The sequence below is a fragment of the Neovison vison genome, chromosome 1 (genome assembly GCF_020171115.1).
Source record: "Neovison vison isolate M4711 chromosome 1, ASM_NN_V1, whole genome shotgun sequence".
In the NCBI taxonomy this organism is placed as follows: domain Eukaryota; kingdom Metazoa; phylum Chordata; class Mammalia; order Carnivora; family Mustelidae; genus Neogale; species Neogale vison.
In genome coordinates this window covers 213064805-213087500 of record NC_058091.1, presented here as the reverse complement: position 1 = coordinate 213087500, position 22696 = coordinate 213064805, and the positions used below count along the sequence as shown (strand labels likewise).

Sequence of the window (22696 nt, the reverse complement as noted above, 5' to 3'; positions counted from 1 at the left end):
CATCTCTCCATTTAATTTCCCACAGACTTCAAGATATTTAGCATTGGAAGGGACCTTAAAAAGACAATCTATTACAGTCTTCTAATCTCATAGATGACAATTGGAACTGAAGTCAAATTTTGATACACCAGTTTAAATTTACAAGATAACTTTGCCAGGTTACACATTCTATGGAGCATGGATGTTAAAGCTTCAGTGAAAATACGTAAAAAATGAGTTTCTGAAATTATGTATTTTAAGAAACATTTTATTATGAAAACTTTGAAATGCATACAAAAGTAGAGAAAAAGAAAAATATAATGAAAAGCTCTTAACTCAAAAGTAGGTATAAAAAATTTTCAACATTTGTCCAAACTACAATCCAACACTTTACTCAACTTCTGAATTATTTAAAAGCAAATTTCAGATATGATCTAATTTCACCAAGAAACAATTTGGTTAGTTTATCTAACAGATAAGGACTCTTAAAAGAAACTTCGTAATTGTTATTACATTAAAAAGTAATTCCCCTTAATATCACGTAAAATATAGTGTTCACATATCCTTGACTATCATACATGTCTTTTTAGAGCTGGTTTGCTTGAATAAGGGTTCAAAGAAGATATACATTTGGTTGGCATCTCTCTTAATCTAAATTATGCATCTTAAAGGAAAACTTTTTGATATATTGTTTATGTGTGTGTGTGCATGCAGAATTGTAAAATATATCTTCAGTATTAATTCAACATTTGGGGGAAATACTTATATATTCAGTAAGGTGGAACAGCTGTAAATTTAAAGAAATAACCCTTATTGATAGGCCTATAAAAGCTATCTATAATTACATTCCTGAATGATTTGAATAAGAGTGTGTCTGATATATTCTAAGATAAGTGGCTTTTACTTTTCTTTGATATTAGGGTCATATACTGTACTTATCTATTTTTACTCCATGCACTCTTCTCTCTAGTAATAAATTAATTTTTTAGCATTAGTTGGGCATGTGCCCTAAAGTTTAATTCATTTTCTTTTCCTCTGAAGAGAAACAAAGTTTATTTAAGCATCACAACAATACTTTCCATGTTTAGTTATTCAAAGATTTAATAATATTATATAAAATTTTTATAGCATGCCCCACCCTATGTTTATAAAATTTTTGACAAGCTTTTTAAAGGGGAACAAAGGTAACAGAAGTTAACTTGATTGATGTATGACTAAATATAATTGATACATAACTGGCTGATACATAATAATCTAAAATACTTTAAGGCTTAAAAAAGTGTATGTCGCTGCAAATACCACAAATTCAACACAAGCAACAATATTTGAAACATAGCAGTTGATAGTAACACAACGTTCAATCACTTCTGGATACATAAAATAAAGAACAGCCAGAAAAGATTTAATATTTTTAAAATGACTGCTATTTTAAAAACCTAATTTACTGTTTACTATTATAGTCCATTTAATTACAATACACAAAAGCTAGAACCCATAATCTTAGAAAAGTCAGTAGATATTCAGAGAACTGCCTCAGCTCTAGAAAGAGTAAACCGATAGCAAATGAAAGGAACTACTCACCACAAAGTAGAAAGAGGAAAAGAAAGGCCCAAAGCTTTCTTTACTACCACCTCTTTAATCCCTCAATTTCTTGCAGATTTATATATGCATTTTCTATATTTTGATAGGTTGCCTGCTTTCTTTGGGCCACAATCATTACTAGTTCATTAATTAGCATCTGACATAATCAATTTTTTTATTGTAGATAATTTTATTATGTTATTGACAAAGCATTATAAAAGTATTATCCACTAGTCAGGACTTACAGATTGGCATGTATTTACTTAAGCCAAATAAAAAATATTTTCTAATAAAAACCCTGCAACTAAAAATTAGTAACAATCTCTTTTTAAAAAGCAGTTCCTTTGAATAATGTAGAAAAGGGAGAGTTGATAATGGTCTGGTATTAACTATGAGACCTCTGAAGTAGTGCAGAAATAAAAAGATGAAGCAGTAGTATGACAGTAGTATGACACACTTTTAAAGTTTAATTTAAAAATTAAAGCAACTCATACCCAGAGGAGAACTGAATGAAAGAATAAGATGGGACATGGCTAGGCAATAGAAGCACAAAACACTGTCAAACTTTAATTAAAAAATGTTTTCAATTTAAGCAGACCCAGGCCAATGATTTTTCATTATTTTTACCACAGTTCCATGGCTACTGACAGTTTCATCAGAACAAATAAAGGATTTTTCCCAAATTTAAAATGACAAAATTATTTTTAATTTTGACTTATAATTTCCTCCTCCTCTAAACTCAACATAATTTGGTCTTAGCTGAACTCATCTCTTAGCCTGGGGCTTGAAAACACCACAAGTGTTTAAAATGTAAAAGATAAATGTTCTTTAAAATAAAGTTCTTCCACCATATTAGACAACAAACTTTATCATATATATATTATTTGTTTTGGGAATGAGACCACATATTCATGAAATGTCTGGAGCACGACTTAGTAAATGCTGGTATCAATAAGGACTCCCTTAAAGCATTGTGTCCTTGCAGACAAATAAGAAAGCTGGTGCCCCAGCAGACCAAGACAAGCTGACTGGTAAACAAAACTAAAATGCCTTAACTGAGCGTTAATTAAAGAGAGAGAGAGAGAGAGAGAGAGAGAGAGAAATATATTTAAGATAAAAGTCCACTTAAGAAAAACAGAAATCAACTTCAATTACAACTGTCATCATTACAATATGCAATTATCCTAATAATTCCCAATTCTGTTTAGTAAATTTCACACTGGGTAAACCAGATTCTGCTTCATGAATTATGGTTTGTTTTTTCTCCATATTGTTTGAAAACTGATACTGTAACCTGAACACCAAAAGCAGGTCTGACAGTCACTCTTTTCTATTTTCCAACTAAGATCCTATAACAAAAAAAAGGGTCAGGCTCTCATCCCTAATCATGGAAAGTTATAGCTTCATTAGTTGCCAATCTCTGTCAACAACAAAAACAAGCTTAGTTGCTAGCCATTTTTAAAATATTTCTTAGATATTGATGGAACTAATGATAAACACTTCAGATGCTGAGTTTGGTTTATGTATTTTTTAAAAATGCCTTTTCTTTGCCTCACTCTGTCTGTCCTAATTAGAGTGCATTACATGGGATTCCTTATTCCTACCCTTCAGCTTGACAATCCTTGAAGGGTTGGGAGGGGTGGGGGGGACTTCATGTACATAGTTTCTTGGTCATAATGACAAACAAGGCCATTCTTTCACTGGTCACAGTAAACCCCAGGCTGTGTACCTATAAAGACACCTACAGACCTTAGTTTAATGCTACTGTTGCCACTATCTTCACCCGGGCCTCATGAGGCTTTATTCCAACATTAAGTGAGGGAGTGATGTTTCACAGCGGCAATTTAAGGAAAGCCGATGGTGAACAGCATGGACTGCGAAAATTAGCCTTCTACTTCTTGTCAAAGAGGAAAAGCAGTTTAGATATCTAAATTTTAAAGTCTGTTAAATGTCAAAAGTAACTCTCACTAGATTTTTAGCTGTAATAGTACAGATGGAGATAGGCTGGACTATGGAGCATAGCCAATGTAAAATCAGAAAAATAATGACCAAAAAAAAAAAAAAAAAGACAACTTGTATCTACAGAAAATTCCCAAATGGGCAAAACTATGTTATACAATTAAAGTACCTGGTATTAATATATAACCTTGAGGAAATTTTTCATTATGTCCTTTCTCAACTATAAACTCCCTGAGGGCAGAAACCTAGCTCAACTTGTTTACTGTTATCTTTGGCACCTGCCTTATATTCTGGCCTGAACAAATACTTGTTCAATGAATGAAACATTTACTGGCATATGTGTAGTAAAGAATTTGGTGTTCTCAAAGAGAGATGTGGACTGTGTCTTAGCTCTTGAGAGGCAGGTAATCTCTAAACCCTTGGATTTTCCTAAGTGACAGGAGTGTCTTTAAATATTCATGGTGAGCCCTTTGGGGGGACCACACCTGATGGCTGTTGCCAAGGATGTGATTCACAGAGGGCCCCTAGACAATGTATGCTAAGTGGATACTCTGTGCATACTGCCATATGTTGATGCCAGTAGGTAACCTGTGAATTTGAAACCCACTCAGCATATCTGTTTCTTCCTTTGGTTGGTTCTAATTTATAACCTATTGCTACAATAAGATTGTAATTTTTTTTTTAAAGATTCTACTTATTTATTTGACAGACAGAGATCACAAGTAGGCAGAGAGGCAGGCAGAGAGAGAGGGGGAAGCCGACTCCCTGATGAGCAGAGAGCCCAATGTGGGGCTCGATCCCAGGACCCTGGGATCATGACCTAAACCAAAGGCAGAGGCTTAATCCACTGAGCCACCCAGGCTCCCCAAGTGTGATTCTTGATCTCAGCGGAGGTCTCAATCTTAGTAAGATTGTAATCTTAAGTATAGTGCTTTCCTGAGTTCTATGGGTGTCCTAGTGAATTATCAACCTGAGGGTACTTTCAGGAAACCCTAAACCTGCAGTTGACCTCAGTAGTCTTGGGTCAATTGAGCAGTGGACAAGACTGTGCCTCGAACATGGAGTCTGGCTAACTCTAAGTAGCATATTTTATCAAATAGGGCTTCTCTTATTGCAACTCTGGTTTCTCTTTCATGGACTATTCTTGGAATTACTTATCATCCCTCAATTTACTGCCTTGTTTTCTATAATGATCACTTTTTAAATGAATCTTCATGCACCCTCCTGAGTTAATTCCACTTGGAGACTGTGATCCATGAAGATCAAATCACTAATATTACAGCAGCTAAGTCAGTGCTTCCTCACTAACGTGCCACAAATAGGTTAGAAGTGTGCTGTGCTGCTGCCCCACGATTAGCCCTCAGGAAGGCCAGGTGGGGCCTGTGGTAGCTGGAGCCCCTAGGCTGGGTACCTCCTGCCTCCTTTAGTAGTCTCTGTTTATCCCAGAGAACACTACACGTATCATCACTTTTCTGTATGTACCATAACATGAAAAGATTGGAAAGCAGTAAGGTAAGGAGTCATTGCCACAATTTTCCCATGTCAGTATGTCACCAACTTAGTTTTCCAAGATCAGACTTGGGTTATTCCAACCTATCTGTGCTATACTTTAGCCACACTGAACTACTATTTCTCTAATATTCCAAGTCAGCTCACATCTCAAGGCTCCGCATACCCTACTTCCTCTGACCGTCATGTCATTCTTATTCTACTCCAGCCACCTAGACAAACTCTTCCTATTCTTCCAGATTCAGTTCCAAGGTCACATATACAAATTCTTTTCTAAGAGATCTTGGTCAACTGGTAGCACTCAAGCAGATTTATGCCTCCAGTATAACAATTACTTCAATAAAATGATTTGTCTGTTTGCCTTCCTAATCTGTGCGCTTCCTGATACTGTGTTCCACAATTCACCTCCTTCACTAACTTATCTTCTTGGCCTTTTTCTCTGTTGCTTTTAAATCACAATGTTTCCTAGCACTCCATCTTCATTTGTCTCTTCTCACTCCACAAGATAGCCACAGAACAGAATTCAAACATTTTCAGGCTCATTATTTTATTTACTTTTCATGAAAACACAATTAAGTGTTTAGGGGAAGTATTATCTCCATTTATTAAATTAAAAATCAAAGTTTATACAAGTCAATGACTGGCCCCTAGTCATGATGATAGTAACTAGCTCATCCAATGACAGATATCAAGTATTCGGGCTCCAAGTTCAATGTATTCCCTAAATGTTGCCCTGACTTTCTAAATGAATTCTTGGTATTTTAAAACAGAACTCTGGAAAAGTATATCCCTAAAGAAACCTTCCTACTTGTGATTAGGTGCTAAAGAACCACAGATACTATACTTCTGTCATGGGTTTCATAGGATTGGGGGCATTGAATTTAGAAGTCATTTTTCCATAGAAATAGAAAGCTCAAATATTATGCAAAGCAAATTAATAAATTTTCTTATAAAACTAGTTTGAAAAGAAACATAAAAAGTGCAAAGAATGAGACAAGATTTCATACTCATGTTTATCAGCAAAAAAACCCCCCAAAAAACCAAAAAACCATCAAAAGTCTTCAGAGGTAACTTGAACTGCTGAACTCACTTTAACATTTTGTGTCCCAAATATACAAAAAAACATTTAAAGCAGAAAAGACCAATGTTCACTCCAACATTTCTAATTACAGAGGTGAACAATTTATTCTTATATGCAAATTGTCTTTTCCCTCATCTCACTTTTTCTCATCCCCTCTAGAAGCTGTAACATTCCGAGGACTGCTGAATTCCTGGGGCTTCATGTGTAACAATTTAGAAACTCTTAGCCTAACGATAATCTGGTAGAAAAATTAATTAATAATTCACTAAAAAATTTACAATTTGTTCACAGACATACTACTGTATGAAATGAAGTGTCTCTTCATTTTTAGCCATCTGTTGGCCAACTGCCAATTAATCTCAAGTAAGACTAGAACAAAGACTGTGTTTATACATCTTCTTTATAGAACAGTTTGACAAACCAAGCTTTTCCTTACAATGATAATGATATTCACTAGGAATTAAGTTTAAAAATCCCTGTGTTCTGAATATGTAATTTAAAAGGTTAGAACAAATGGTGAAATTTTTCATTTCACTATGAAAAATAGTGAAATATACTTAGTGTGAAAAAGGAACTGTTCTTTGGGTTTCATTATAAATATTTTAGTAATTTCAAAAAAATAAAATCAACCCCTATTTTACCAAATACACAAGGAAGATAAATTTAAATAAAATTCATCTACAGAGTAGGAAGTCATATAAACTAGGCTAGGACTTGGAATGTAACTACTAGAAACTGTTCAACATTTTGGAAAATTATGTTACTGATGGCAACACCGCATCCCACACTATTTGAGTTGCTAATACACCTATATTGGTCTGCATTTACAGTCGTCACATTCATCGTGGTTCTTCGTATCAGTGCCAGCACCATTTAACTACTTCAGTACATTTCTAGTGTAGTCATGGACAAGCATTTATATGGCAATGTGTAATTATTACTTTATTTTAAGTTCTCTTTCTTCCTTCTATTCAAAATAAGGGAAACATGTTGATTTTAAAATTATGGATGTACTCTTATCTATGAATTTCATCTTAGAATCCAAAAGGCTCTTCTATTTGTTGAGATCCCATACCATTACAAGAGGATTGTAATTTTTGAGGGTTTTTCTTGCTATTTTTTCTGATGTCTTTAGTCTACTTCTTTCTAAACTCATATACATAATGAAAAAATTACAGTTTGCTTCATTAATCTTTTTTAAGTACTGTTTTGAGGACTGGAGGTGAGATTAGGAGCCATGACATTTTGCATCAGAATATTCTATTTATTTCTATAGGCTCCACTTTACAAAGTTGTTATCTTTCTCTTTCAGTTCTAATTCTCTCCTTAGTTGTTATTGCTGGTGAATTTCTAGTTGCCATTCTTATTACTACTATTTGTTTGATCACTTTGTTAGCTTTTGGAAGTAAGTTTGAGATTTTGCTTCACTCAGCTGAACGTGACAGTCTTTTTTTCTTAATTTTTTGATTATAGTTGACACACAAGTATACTTTCAGGTATACAACACAGTGATTCAACTTGACTATATGCTACACTCTTCCCAAGTGTAGGTACCACCTGTCACCATGCAACACTATTACAATATCACTGACTGTATTCCTTATCCTGTGCCTTTTATTCCCATGACTTACTTATTCCATAACCGGTAGTCTGTATCTCCCATTCCCCTCTACCCATTTTGTCCATTTGACAGTCCTTTTTTTCTATGCTCTTTGGATGGAGTGCCTTTCCTCTCCTTTGAAGAGACCATCCCAATAAATATTTTTCTTAGTATTAAAGGGTGACTTCTTCAACTACTTTGTGATGAATGAAAATTTCCTGTAAGCTTTTCTAATCTCAACTGCATTCTTCTTATAGCTATTAAGGTATGGGAGTCGGGGCGCCTGGGTGGCTCAGTGGATTGGGCTGCTGCCTTCGGCTCAGGTCATGATCTCGGTGTCCTGGGATCGAGCCCCGCATTGGGCTCTGCTTGGCGGGAGCCTGCTTCTCTCTCTCTCTCTCTGCCTGACTCTCCGCCTGCTTGTGATCTCTCTCTCTGTCAAATAAATAAATAAAATCTTTAAAAAAAAAAAAAAAGGTATGGGAGTCTACTAAGGATCCATTACCATATCACTTTAAAAAATATTAGTTATTATTTATTGAGTGATGACAATGTGCCAGTCACTGTTCTAAGAGCTATACATCTATTATCTCATTAGTGTCATAACAATCCTATAGGGTATATACTATCTCCACAGGAAAGTGAGGTACAGAAAAGTTACATACCAATCTGCCCAAACACATAGCTAGCAAGCAGCTAAGCAGAGATTTGTACCCTGATCATCTGATATCAAGGCCTGAGTTATTTATCTACTACTTTACTGTCTCCCAAGTTTTTAGGGCCTTCCTTTTCCCTCAAGGACTAACTGCTTCACTACAGATTTTTTGATTTCTACTTTCTCTTTACAGCCTACCCAAATGTTCAAGAAATATTTATTACTTAAATAATAAAGACAACTGCTTCTTTCACTGCTTCCCTCCATCTCTTTCAATGTGTCTTTTCTTTTAGCAACAAGAATGGCCTAGATATCATTCTTACTCATTTCTGAGCAGTTAGAGGTAACTGCATTCTACAACTTAAAACAGCATGCTCAGCTTAATAGTTTTCACTTGTTCATTCTAAACCAAATGGTCCTAATATCACATTTGCTTTCATGGGGAAATTTTTTGTAAAAATGTTTAAGAATTAGTACTTCTCTTTCCCACTTCTGGCAGAACCAGCTCTATGGTCCCCCGGAGCTCAGATTACTAAGCCAGGGGAACCAGTGATACACCAGATCTATTCAAGCTACCTTGTGTCCACATCAGAACTTACTATTTTGTCTCTTACTTTGTCAGGTTTCTGACAACAAATTAGCAGGAGGTCAAGCATATCAACAGATTTTACGCTGTAGGCAGCATGCCTGATTTAGAGTGAAAGGTTAGTAGATATAATATGCTAACAGAGAAAAAGTTATTGCAGTTTCAGATATTACGACAGGCTGATGGTTTTGGCATTACTTTGAGACAGGCTGGCCTCTGGCCTCACTTCAAGCCATACCCTGTAAGTAACATTAAATAATTTTTTTATAGATATGAAGGCATGTAAATAAGCATATAAAGATAAAGAAAAGAGAAATACAACCTTGAATTTAAAAATGAAAACAGGTATTTTTAGTAGCCTATAGTATAAGAACAGTGTAACAGAAATACAATGACTGTGGGAATTTAAGTCTATTAATGTAGACAACAATTGTTTATGGCAGAATTTATGTATATAAATGAACCCACTGTGGCAAAGAACTCTGTATGTTATATATATGTAAGAGTGCCAGAGAAAAATGTACATGGTAATTAAATGTGGATAATAAGTAGAAGTCAATTGTGAGGATAATGGTTTGGGGAGAGCAAATTTTTAAAAATATTTATAAAATTAAAAGATGAGATCTGAACTGAACTTGTTTACAAGAGAAACTGTTCAAGACTAAGAATCCACTTCGATTATTTACATTTTGATAAGAATGATGCAATGGAATCACATGAAAACCGAGCTAATATATTTTGAAAATTACTTACACTGATGACTGATGAAGAAGTTGATAAGTTTAAACCTTCAAGATCAGCTATCAAGCTTGGAGAAAGAGCTGGCGTGGGAAATGCAACTGGAGTGGATACCGGGTTAACTACAGGAAAAGGCCCAAATTAGCAAATGTGCATGAAAATTTAATTCATATTAAAAGCAACATTTTTATTCTGTTAGTAAATCTAATTAAATTACTTTGATTAATAAATCTATGACAATTCTATTTAACATCTTGACTTAGTTATTATCAAGTCATGGCAGTTATTAGTTTTAGCTTTCACTGGCAACTCCTATAACAAAATATAATGGTACAAATACTAATAATTTTTGAAAATTTTATCATATAATGTTATCATTAACATCATCACCCAGTAACCTCACTAAAATTAAAAAAAAAGGTAAAGAAACATTTTTTCCCCAGCTAATATAAAGAACAACAGCTTTCAAGAGTTCTCCAGCAGAATCAGAAGTCTCAAAAGGGTATTTATATCCGTTCTCTGTTTTATTCTCCACTATAATAATTACAGGGGTAATTACAGGGTCCTAACTCCCTTCTACTTATACTTTCTCAGCAAAAGCTATGTACCAGTAGAAATTTTTTATTCTAAAACCACTATGTACACGAGATCATGCAGATGAAAATCTGAAAATTTTTGAAAAAGTACAGATCTCATCCTCCCCTGCTTAAGATTCTTCAGAGGCTCACAAGTACCTACAAGATAAAAGTCCAATTCCTTAATTAAGTGCACAAGGTTGGCACTGTCCAGTATAGTAGCCACTAGCACATAAACCTAATGTACTCTTGAAATATGGCTAGTATGACTAAAGAATTGTAAAGTACAATTGTAAAGAATTGTACTTCACAGTTTAATTAACTTAAATTTAAATGTAAGAGCTATGTGTGGCCAGTTGCTATCATACTGGGTAGCAGATCTATCTCTAATTTTATTGGCAACTCCTATCTTCAGGCCCTACCGATTAATAGTTTCCAGTATCTTGTTCCCAATATCTTGAGCCTTTTATATGCTATTATCTTTACCTAGAAGGTTCTTCTCTGCCTTGTTTACCTTGTAACTGCTACACATTATGGTACCGCTTGGAAGGAAAGCACAAGCTGACTCACCAAAACACAGCTTCTAATTGCCTTCTTTGTTCTACAGATAAACTTGGACATGCTTCTACAACCATACCTCTCTTCTAATACAAATCTGTGTCTTTTTATTTTTTATTTCTACTAGTCTGCTAATGTATTAATTTTTAGTGCTTAGAAACTGCTTGACTGTTGAGTGAAAAAAATTAAAATGTGGAATGAGTTTTATCTTTCAACAAACGCACTTCAAAATAAGAGCATAAAGGAAGTAACATTTATTTAACAGGACTTTTCAAACTATCTTTTTCTCATTTAGTCTCACAATACCCTGTAGTTGGGCAGAAAAAATAATTCAGAAAGTTAGGAATAAAAAAATGATATTGCCCGAAAAAGAAAATTTTCTAAGAAGTCTGAAATAAAATTTCACCATAGATAATAGAAAAAGCAGAGTGGAGACTGGGTGGAAGAGGGAATGGAGCCCTTGCTTTCTCCCTTGCTCCTTCAGTGTGCCTGAAACACTGCTACAAATCCCCAGGCTTCCAAAGATCTACATTGAAAACCAACATACAGTTAGCAAGTGTCACAGGGATTTGGGGGTGGGGGGATCAATGGGGATATGGTGGTAAAGGAAGACCTTAAGAATGGGAGGAAATGAAGCTCAGTTTTTAAGTAAGGGCAGACTTTAAATAAGAGCAAAGAAGCAGCTGGTGACTTAGTAGGTGAGAAATTACTGTGAACAGAGGCTGAGAGGTGAGAACATGGAAAACTGAGGAAGTTATTTTTATCCTCTACAACAAAGGGAGCTGTTAAAAATACTAAAAAGAGCAACAATATATGTACTGCTCCTTATCAGTATAAGGGACAAAAATCAAAGGAGGAGCAATCAGGTTGGCAGGAGGAGGAATACAATAATTCAGGCATGACATGAAAAGGGCTAAAAACAAAAGGTGAGGTAGAAAAAAAATTTATATTAAAGACACTATAAACTGAGGCACAGGGAGATTATGTCTTGGAAAGATCATAGAACAAGTGAATGGAAGAATCACTGTGGGACCAGGAACTGGTTCTCTTATCTTGGATCAATATGTTGCATTTCCAAAAGTCACTTTTTTTGGTAGGTTCTAAATATTTGTCCATACATCCAAAATATTAGATACCCATGTAAGGAAAAAAACTGAGTAAGAAAGCCTCTGATTTCAACTATGGCTTGGCCTAAAGACACACCGAGGAAAAAGACATCAAAAGCCAGAGGAAAATTCACACTAAAGTTTGACTTAAGGGAAAAAAAAAAAAAAAGAAGAAAGACTTTTAATATCATTTCAGGAGAAGGTTTAGGTACTAAAGAAATGACTATACATCTGTTTCCAGGTCTGGCAAGATAGAAGCTTGCACTGAAAATTTATCCAAAAATGGATTCTGAGGTTAGTTAGTTGACTATGTTTAAGTATTTAATTAATGTATTAAAAAAATGATTCTACTAGTTAAAAAAAAATAACCTGGCATACAAATGAAAACCAGGTATCATTTCTACCCACTGACTTGGCAAAGGCAATTTTTAGATACAAAATTCAGCATCAGTAAGGGTATCAGGAATCAGTACTCTCATACTAATACTGTGTAAGCTGGTACATGCTTTGGGAAAGGCAATCTTGGACAACTAAATTCTTCAAAGCCTTTGCCCCAGCAATTCTATTCCTGGGGATTTATCTTAATGAAACAGTTGGGGAGATAATGAAATAATATACTTATGATGTGTATTGCTTCACTAACAATGAAGGCAAAAAAATGAAAACAAGTTAAACTTCCAATAATAGTAAAACTGTTAAATATAATTTATTACAACAATATAAAAGATAACCATGAAGTCATTAAAAATTGAAACTGTTAAAGAACATCTATGGCAGGGCAAGGAATGTGTATGATTAATAGAGAAGTAAATGATAAGAGTATCCCACTATGATCACACTTAGGGGCAGAGGGGATTTGCATATGAAAAGATCTGAACTGGCATGCCAGATGGTAAACCCAAGATATTTGGATTACAAAACCATTTTCTTCTTTTTATTTTTAAAACTTTCTGAAAAATACTTTTTTCTTTACTAAAGTACAACTGACACTTGAACAACACAGGTTTGAATTGTGCAGGTCCACTTATGGACAGATTTTTTTTTTTAGTAAGTATAATGCTAAAAATGTATTTTCTCTTCCTTATGATCTTCTTAATAACATTTGTTTTTATTTTAAGAATATGTTATATAATACATATAACATACAAAATATGTGTAATTGGCTGTTTACACCATCAGTAAGGTTTCCAGTTAACAGTAGGCTATTAATAGTTAAATTTTGGGGGAGTCAAAAGTGACAGGTGGTTGTTAGTGCCCCTTAACCCGAACATTGTTCAAGGGTCAACTATATATTTAATTATAAAATAATTATACAATTATTCTTCTGATCAAACTTTTGCCTCAAAACTTAATGATACAGCAAAGTTTTAATATATACTGGTTTAATATGAAGTTATTTAAATAGTTAAATGTAATTCCTTGCTGCTGCACCATTGTTATCATCATCTCCATCACAGATAACACCCTTATATAATGCTTATCATGTGCCCAGCAGAGTTTTAAGTGCTTTTACATTTATCAACTCATTTAATCCATTTATGACTCCTAAAAGTTTTACTATTATCCCTATTTTATAGATTAAAGCAAAAGCACAAAGAGATTAAGTAACTTGTCCAAGGTTACGCAGCTCCGTAATTAGAAGGACAAGAGCACCTGGGTGACTGAGTCAGTTAAGTGTCTGCCTTTGGCATAGGTCATGATCCAGGGTCCTGGGATCTGGGTCGGGCCCCTTGCTCAGGAGGGAGTCTGCTTCTCCCTCTCCCTCTGTACCCTCCTACCGCCATGCTCTCTCTCTAGCTCTGTACTCTTTTTCAAATAAAAATAAATCTTAAAAAAACAAGAACAGCATGAGATTTAAACTCAGACACTTCAGCTCCATTGTCCTCTTAGCCACTCCACTCCAATGCCTCTACTACAATTTATCCATCAATATGATATCACAGATCATAAGGCTTATCTGGAGCATCATTACTGGTGGCTGATAAAATTTTAAGAAGAGTTAGTTGTACCAATAGTATAATTACATAGGTATATGTTTCTTATAAAAAAAACACTGGAGCGTGATTGTTGCTTTATGATCACCCTACCAAGATCACATGGTATGGAGTACTAAAAGATCTCTTCATTTGCAGAAATATAGAATAGCCAAGGAACTTTCAAACTGTAATGGTTCTCAAGAAACAGAATTCCCTGGGTAGGGAAAATGTATGCATTTAGAATCTCCAGCATGTAGCAGATTACTTGTATCAGAGCAAGCATTCAATAAATGTTTTCTGAATGAAGACATAGGTAAATTCAATACTAGAAGTTTTCTTCATATAGGGAATAGATAAACGTGGATTATGATGTGCCTTTTAGATAAAACTAAAGGAATGTTTCTGACCCTCTTTCAAAATTAATCTAATTCTCACAGCCGAGAACTCAAGCTACTGGAGAGTGACCTTTTACTTTCTGGTCCACAAACTGTTTACCATAGACAATGGAGAACTACTGTAGGCTAATAAACAGCAGAAATGAAGTCAGTATCTTAAGAACCATTGTCAACAAAGCTTTTCTCCTTACACTCCATTTATCTTTATCACTAAGCTCAGATCAGTTCTTCCACAATGCCTTTATAGTTTTTTAACTGGTTTTTGTCTCCCTCCTCATTCATTGACACTTTGTGCCTCTACTGTTCAGGTATCTGTGCCCTAGACTAGATATTAGTCCCTGGAATAAAAGGACTAATTTATTGGTTCCAGCCAACAAAAAGGGGTATATAACAAAGTACCCTTAAACTTATCAGACAATCTGCAAATATTTGCTGAACTGACTTATTAAAAAGAAAGAGAGGCCTTAAGTGTCATTTCTGACAAAAGCAGAATAAAAATGTTTTAAATAGTTCTCAGGTATTAAAAACAAACAGAAATATACCCTATGTTGAGTTAAAATTTAAGTTAGGATGAAATTTCATTCCAAGTAAAAAAAAATCCCAAGTATTTTTACAGTAACAGTATTCATCATGAACCTGTGTCCACCATGAACCATGTGTTCTGGATGCTATCATTAATCGGTATGATTCTCTCTGAGAGACTGAATAAATCCATTGATAAGTGGTGGATAAAAAATCAGACAAAATTTGAGAATGCATAAGCTCATGCAAATGGAAACAATACACAGGATACCTTTTCCTTGACTGTGTAGGATTTTTCCCCTTTATGTGGGATAGTAGTTATTTGTGACCTAAGAGTAATTTTGGAAAAATTTCTCTATCAATTCTAAAGCTTAGCTGTACTGAACTGAAATTTCGTTTGTTCACAATAAAAGTGAAGTGAATCTGAAAAAAAAAATCTTATGCTTAAATTCTTAAAACTTAGTGATTAAGAAAACCTTTGCTTCTACATATAAAAACATACTTTAAAAAAGAATCAAATAATAAAAATTATATCATTTTCCATGTTTCAATTTTTCCTTCACTGCCAGGAAATGCAGAGGAATGAGACTGGTATATTTTGGAAATGCAAAGGAGTATACAATGAATAAGACGTAGGGAGGAGTCAGATGACCCAAAGGTCTTAGAAACCTAAAAATATATTAACTATATTTTAATATATAGTTAAATAATATTAATATTTAATTAATATAATAATATTAACTAATATATTAGTTAATAATATATATTATTATATTAATATATAATTAATATATATTATTATGTTAATATATATTAATAATAATATATTAATATATATTATAATATACTAATATATTAATTATTAAAAATAATTTTAACTATAAAATTAAGACATTAAATGAAAAGGTCTAAAAAAAGAAAGGAGTAGTATCAGATTTTCCTATTTTTTTAAAAAAGATTTTATTTATTTATTTGACAGACAGAGATCACAAGTAGGCAGAGAGGCAGACAGAGAGAGAGAGGGAAGGCTCCGTGCTGAGCAGAGAGCCCGATGAGGGGCTCGATCACACGACCCTGAGATCATGACCTGAGCCAAAGGCAGAGGCTCAACCACTGAACCACCCAGGTACCCCCGGATTTTCCTATTTTGTCTGTAGGATAAATTCCTAGAAAAGAATTGTTATATTAAAGGGTGTGTGCAACTTCAGTTTTGACAAATATTGCTAATATGACTCTAAAAGCTTCACCTATTTTTATTTCTATCAAAAACATGTGCAGGGTGCCTGTTTCTCCAAACCTTAGCAACACTGGATGTTGCTTTAAAATCATTGCCAATAGGTAAAAAATGATATAAACCTGTAAATCTCTGCCAATAGCAAAAAAATGATGCAAATTTGACTTGAACTTTATTTTATTCAAGTGTATATCATAGTAATTTGGTATGTTTATACATTACAGAATGATCCCATAACAACTCTAATTACTATCTGTCACCATGCAAAGTTTTTATAACAGTTATTATTGACTATATTCCCTATGCTGTACCTTAGTTACATTCCCATGACTTATTTATAACGAAGTTTGTACCTTTTAATCCCCTTTGCATATTTTACCCGCTCCCCCAAACCCTTCCTATTCTGGTAACCAACAGTTTGTTTTCTGTATCTGAGTCTGTTTCTGTGTTCATTTATTTTCTTTTCAAATTCCACATATAAGTGAAATCATATAGTATTTGTATTTCTCTCAGTCATTTCACTTAGCATAATATCCCCTAGGTCCATCCATGTTGTTGACAAGATTTCATGTTTTTATAGCTGAGTAATATTCCTATGTGTGTATGTGTATGTGCATGTGTATATCACATCACTTCTTCTATATCCATTTATCTATCAGTGGACAGTTAAGTTGCTTCCATAGCTTGGCTAATGCAAGTAAGTCTGCAAATAACACAGGGATGCATATATTTTTAGATAAATACCCAAATCTATGACTGCTAGATAATATGGTATTTCTATTTTTAAGTTTTTGAAGAATTTTCATACTGTTTACCGTAATGGTTGTACCAATATATATATCTATGAACAGTGTATGAGGATTCCCTTGCCTTACTTCTTCACCAATACTTGTTATTTTTTCTTTTTAATAAGAGCTAATCTGACAAGTGTCAGGTAATAGTTCGTTGTAGGTTTTTTGGTTTGTTTTACTTGAAACCAATTAATTCTTTTAAAGTTTTTATTTTAATCACCAGCACTCATCACTACAACTGCACTCTTAATCCTCAATGCTTATTTTACCCATCCTCCCAGCCACCTCCCCTGTGATAACCATCAGTTTGTTCTCTCTAGTTGAGGGTCTGTTTCTTGATTTGTCTCTCTTTTTTTTCCCCTTTGCTAATTTGTTTTTAAAATTCTACATATGAGTGAAGTCATATGGTATTTCTTTCTCTGAATGTCTTATTTCACTTAGCATTATATTCTCCAGCTCCAGCCATGTTGTTGAAAATGGTAAAATTTTGTTTTTATTTATGGCTGAATAATATTCCTCTGTGTGTGTGTGTGTGTGTGTGTGTGTGTACACATATAAACCACATCTTCTTTGTCCATTCATCAATCAATGGACACTTGAGTGGCTTCCATAATTTGGCTATTGTAAATAATGCTACTATAAGCAGGGGTGCATGTATACCTCTGAATTAGTGTTTTTGTTTTATCTGGGTAAATACCTACTAGCAGGATTGCTGGATCATAGGGTAGTTCTATTTTTAATTTTTTGAAGAAGCTCCATACTATTTTCCAGAGTGGCTATACCAGTTTGCATTTCTACCAAGAGTGCATGCGGGTTTGTTTTTCTCCACATCCTAACCAACAATTCGTTGTTTCTTGTGTTTTTCATTTTAGCCATTCTGACAGGTGTGAGGTGATATCTCATTGCAGTTTTGATTTGCTTTTAATAAGTGATGATGAACACCTTTTCATGTGTCTATTGGTCATCTGTGTAACTTATTTGGAAAAATGTCTATATAAGTCTTCTGCCCATTTCTAATCAGGTTGTTTCTTCTTCTTCTTTTTTTTAAAGATTTATTTGAGAGAGAGAGAGAGAGAGAGAGAAAAAGAGAGAGAGAGAGTGTGCACATGAGTTGGGGGAGGGACAAAGGGAATGAATCTTCAAGCAGACTCCTTGATGAGCATAGAGACTGAGGCAGAGCTCATGACCCATGAGATCATGACCTGAGGTGAAATCAAGAGCTCGAAGCTTAACTGAATGAGCCACCCAGGTGCTCCAATCAGGTTGTTTGTTTCTTTTAACACTAAGTCAGGTAAGTTCTTCATATATTTTAGATATTAACCCCTCACTGGATGCATGTTTTGCAAACATCTTCTTCCACTCAGTAGGATGTCTTTTCGCTTGGCTGATGGTTTCTGTGCTAAAGCTTTTTTGATAATAATGTCATTTGTTTACTTTAGCTTTTGTTGCCCTTGTCTGAGGAGACTGAGCCAAAAAAATACTAAGACTGGTGTGAAGAGCTTACTGTCTATGTTTTCTTCTAGGAGTTTTATGGTTTGGATCTTACATTCAAGACTTAAATCCATTTTGAATTTACTTCATATATGGTATAAGACAGTGGTCCAGTTTCATTCTTTAGCATGTAGCTATCCAATTTTCCCACACCATTTATTGAAGAGACTGCCCTTCCCATGTATATTCATGTCTCCTTTGTCTTAGATTACTTGGCCATATACACGTAGGTTTATTTCTGGGTTCTGTATTTTATCCTACTGATCTGTCTCTGCTTTTGTACCAGTATTACACTGTTTTGATTATTACAGCTCTGTAGAATACTTTGAAATCAGGGAGTATAGTGCCTCCAGCTTTGTTCTCTTTTTATTTAAAAAAATTTTTTTATTTAAATTAAGTTTGGTTAATATATAGGTTATTAATTTCAAGGAAACAGGGGCGCCTGGGTGGCTCAGTGGGTTAGGCCGCTGCCTTCAGCTCAGGTCATGATCTCAGGGTCCTGGGATCGAGTCCCGAATCGGGCTCTTTGCTCAGCAGGGAGCCTGCTTCCCTTCCTCTCTCTCTCTGCCTGCCTCTCCATCTACTTGTGATTTATCTCTGTCAAATAAATAAATAAAATCTTTAAAAAATATATATATATCATATATTTTTAAAAAATTTCAAGGAAAGAATTTAGTGATTCATCAGTTGCATGTAACACCTAGTGCTTATCACATTAAGTGCCCTCCTTAATGTCCATCATCCAATTACCCCACCCTCCCATCTCCCCTTCAGCAACCCTCAGTTTATTCCCTAGAGTTAAGAGTCTCTTATGGTTTGCCTCCCTCTCTGTTTTTTGTTTTTTGTTTTTTTTTTTAAGATTTTATTTATTTATTTGACAGAGAGAGAGATCACAAGTAGGCAGAGAGGCAGGCAGAGAGAGAGAGAGGAGGAAGCAGGCTCCCTGCTGAGCAGAGAGCCCGATGCGGGGCTCGATCCCAGGACCCTGAGATCATGACCTGAGCCGAAGGCAGCGGCTTAACCCACTGAGCCACTCAGGCGCCCCGTCCCTCTCTGTTTTTATCTTATTTTATTTTTCCTTCCCTTCCCCATGTTCATTTGTTTCTTAAATTCTACATTAAAGTGAAATCATATGGTATTTGTCTTTCTCTAACTGACTTATTTTGCTTAGCGTAATACCCTGTAGTTCCATCTGCATCATGGCAAATGGCAAAATTTCATTCTTTTTGTTGGCCGAGTAATATTCCATTGTATGTATACACACCACATCTTCTTTATCCATTCATTTGTTGGTGGACATCAGCTTTGTTCTTTAAGAGTGTGTTGGCAACTTGGAATCCTTGGTTGTTTCATACAAAGTTCAAAATTCTTTGCTCTATTTCTGCAAAAAATGTCATTGGTATTTTGACAGGGAATTTATTCAATCAATATATTACTTTTGGTAGTATAAACATTTTAACAAGATGAATTCTTCCAATCCATAAGCATGGTATATCTTTTCTTTTATTTGTGTTTTCTTCAATTGCTTTCACCAATGTCTTAAAGTTTTCAGAGTACAGGTCTTTCAGTTCCTGGCTTAAATTTATTCCAGGATGCCTGGGTGGCTCAGTTGGTTAAGGGCTGCCTTCAGCTCAGGTTATGATTCTGGGGTCATGGGATAAAGTCCCGCATCAGGCTCCTTGCCTGGTGGGCAGAATGCTTCTCTCTCTCCCTCTGCCTGCTTGTGCCTCTCTCTGTCTCTGTCAAATAAATAAATAAAATCTTTAAAAAAATTTATTCTTAAGTATTTTATTATTTTTGATGCACTTACAAATGGGATTGCTCTCTTAAATTCTGATAGCTCATTGTTAATGTAGAGAAATGCAATGAATTTCTCTGTGTTAAATTCATATGCAGTAATTTTACTCAATTCATTTATTAGTTCTAAAAGTTTTTTTAGTGGAGTCTTTAGGTTGTCTATATATAGTATCCTATCACCTGCAAATGGTTTCACTTTTTCCTTTCAAATTTGGATGATTCCTATTTCTTTTTCCTGCCTGATTGCTGAGGCTTTCAGTACAATTATGAAAAAGTGGCAAAAGTGGGCATATTTGTCTTGTTCCTAATCTTAGAGGAAAAGCTTTAAGTTTCTCAAAAGTTGCATATGATGTTAACAGTAGATCTGTCAGATACAGCTTTTATGATGTTGGGGTATGTTCCTTCTATACTCACTCTGTTAAGAATTTTTAATCATAAATGGATGCTGAATTTTATCAAAGGCTTTTTCTGCATCTACTGAGATGATCATATGATTTTTATCCTTTTTGTTAATGTGGTGTATCATGTGAAACTATCTGCAGATGTAGAACCATCCTTGCATCCCTTGAATAAATCCTGCTTGATCATGGTATATGATCCTTTTAATGTATTATTGAACTGAGTTTGCTAATATTTTGTTGAGAATTTTTGCATATATTCACTGTGGATACTGGCCCCCAATTTTTGTATTTAGGTTATCTCTGCCTGGTTTTGGTATAAAGGTAATCCTGGTCTTATAAAATAAGTTTGGTAGCATTCCTTCCTCTTCAATGTTTTGGAATAATTTGAGAAGGATAGGTACTAACTCTTGTTGAAATATTTGGTAGAATTTACCTGTAAAGCTGCCTGATTCTGGACTTTCATTTTTGGGGAGTTTTAAAATTACTGATTCAATTTCATTACTTGTAATTAGTCTACTCAGATTTTCAATTTCTTCATGATTCAGTCTTAGAAGGTTGTGTTTCTTGGAATCCATTTCTTCTAATTGTTCACAGGGTCCAATTTAACATTTAATTTCTTTTTGCTAAGTACTTCCTGTAATTTCTCTATATTAAGAATCGGCGAGAGAGGAGTTAAGATGGCGGAGAAGTAGTAGGCTGAGACTACTTCAGCTAGCAGGAGATTAGCTAGATAGCTTATCTATAGATTGCAAACACCCACAAATCCATCGGCAGATCAAAGAGAAGAAGAACAGCAATTCTAGAAACAGAAAAACAACCACTTTCTGTAAGGTAGGACTGGCGGAGAAGTGAATCCAAAGCGATGGGAAGATAGACCTGGGCGGGGGGCAGCGGCGCGGCTCCCGGCAAGCAGCGGAGCAACGAAGCACAAAATCAGGACTTTTAAAAGTCTGTTCCGCTGAGGGACATCACTCCAGAGGCTAAAACGGGGCGAAGCCCACGCGGGGTCAGCGTGACCTCAGGTCCTGCAGGGTCACAGAAGGATCGGGGGTGTCTGAGTGTCGCAGAGCTTACAGGTATTAGAAAGGGTAAGCCGGCTACAGAGACAGAGCCGACAGTGAGCTCACAGCTCGGGGTTACCTTGAACCGGTCGCAGGCTCGGTAAGCTTGGAGCGCGGCCGGAGGTCAGGCAGACGGGAGATATTGACGGGAGATATTGAGCGCTGTTCTCTGAGGGCGCACTGAGGAGTGGGGCCCCGAGCTCTCAGATCCTCCAGGCCAGAGACCAGGAGGCCGCCATTTGTATTCCTGTCCTCCGGAACTCTACGGAAAGCGCTCAGGGAACAAAAGCTCCTGAAAGCAAACCCAAGCGGATTACTCAGCCCAGCCCCTGGTAAGGGCGGTGCAATTCCGCCTGGGGCAAAGACACTTGAGAATCACTACACCAGGCCCCTCCCCCAGAAGATCAACAAGAAATCCAGCCAAGACCAAGTTCACCTACCAACGAGTGCAGTTTCAATACCAAGGAGAACAGCAGAATTCCGGAGGAGGAGAAAGCAAAGCATGGAACTCATGGCTTTCTCTCCATGATTCTTTAGACTTGCAGTTAATTTAATTTTTTTTCTTTTTCATTTTTTTTTCTCTTCTTCTGCTAAAATTTTTTTAACTTTTACACTTTTCTTTTTTAACGTTTTTAAACTAGTTTATCTAATATACATATATTTTCTTTTTTATACTTTTCTTTATTCGTTTTCTTTTTTTAATTCTTTTCTTTTCTTTCTTTCTTTCTTTCTTTTTTTCTGAATCTCTTTTATGCCCTTTCTCCCCCCTCACGATTTGGGATCTCCTCTGATTTGGTTAGAGCATATTTTTCTGGGGTTGTTGCCACCCTTTTAGTATTTTACTTGCTCCTTCATATACTCTTATCTGGACAAAATGACAAGGCGGGAAAATTCACCACAAAAAAAAAGAACAAGAGGCAGTACCAAAGGCTCGGGACCAAATCAGTACAGACATTGGTAATATGTCAGATCTAGAGTTCCGAATGACAATTCTCAAGGTTCTAGCTGAGCTCGAAAAAGGCACGGAAGATATTAGAGAAACCCTCTCAGGAGATATAAAAGCCCGTTCTGGAGAAATAAAAGAACTAAAATCTAACCAAG

At 35.3% G+C, this 22696-nt stretch overlaps 1 protein-coding gene across 5 annotated transcripts in view; it reads right to left on the bottom strand.

Annotated features, from left to right (window-relative positions):
- The window catches only part of AP3B1 (adaptor related protein complex 3 subunit beta 1), a 356383-nt gene that overhangs the window by 62000 nt on the left and 271687 nt on the right, over nt 1-22696 (bottom strand). For all 5 annotated transcript variants that reach the window (XM_044266584.1, XM_044266594.1, XM_044266568.1 and 2 more), the window contains one exon: nt 9704-9810. In XM_044266584.1, coding sequence (XP_044122519.1) covers nt 9704-9810 — 107 coding nt within the window. The remainder of the gene's footprint in view (nt 1-9703; nt 9811-22696) is intronic.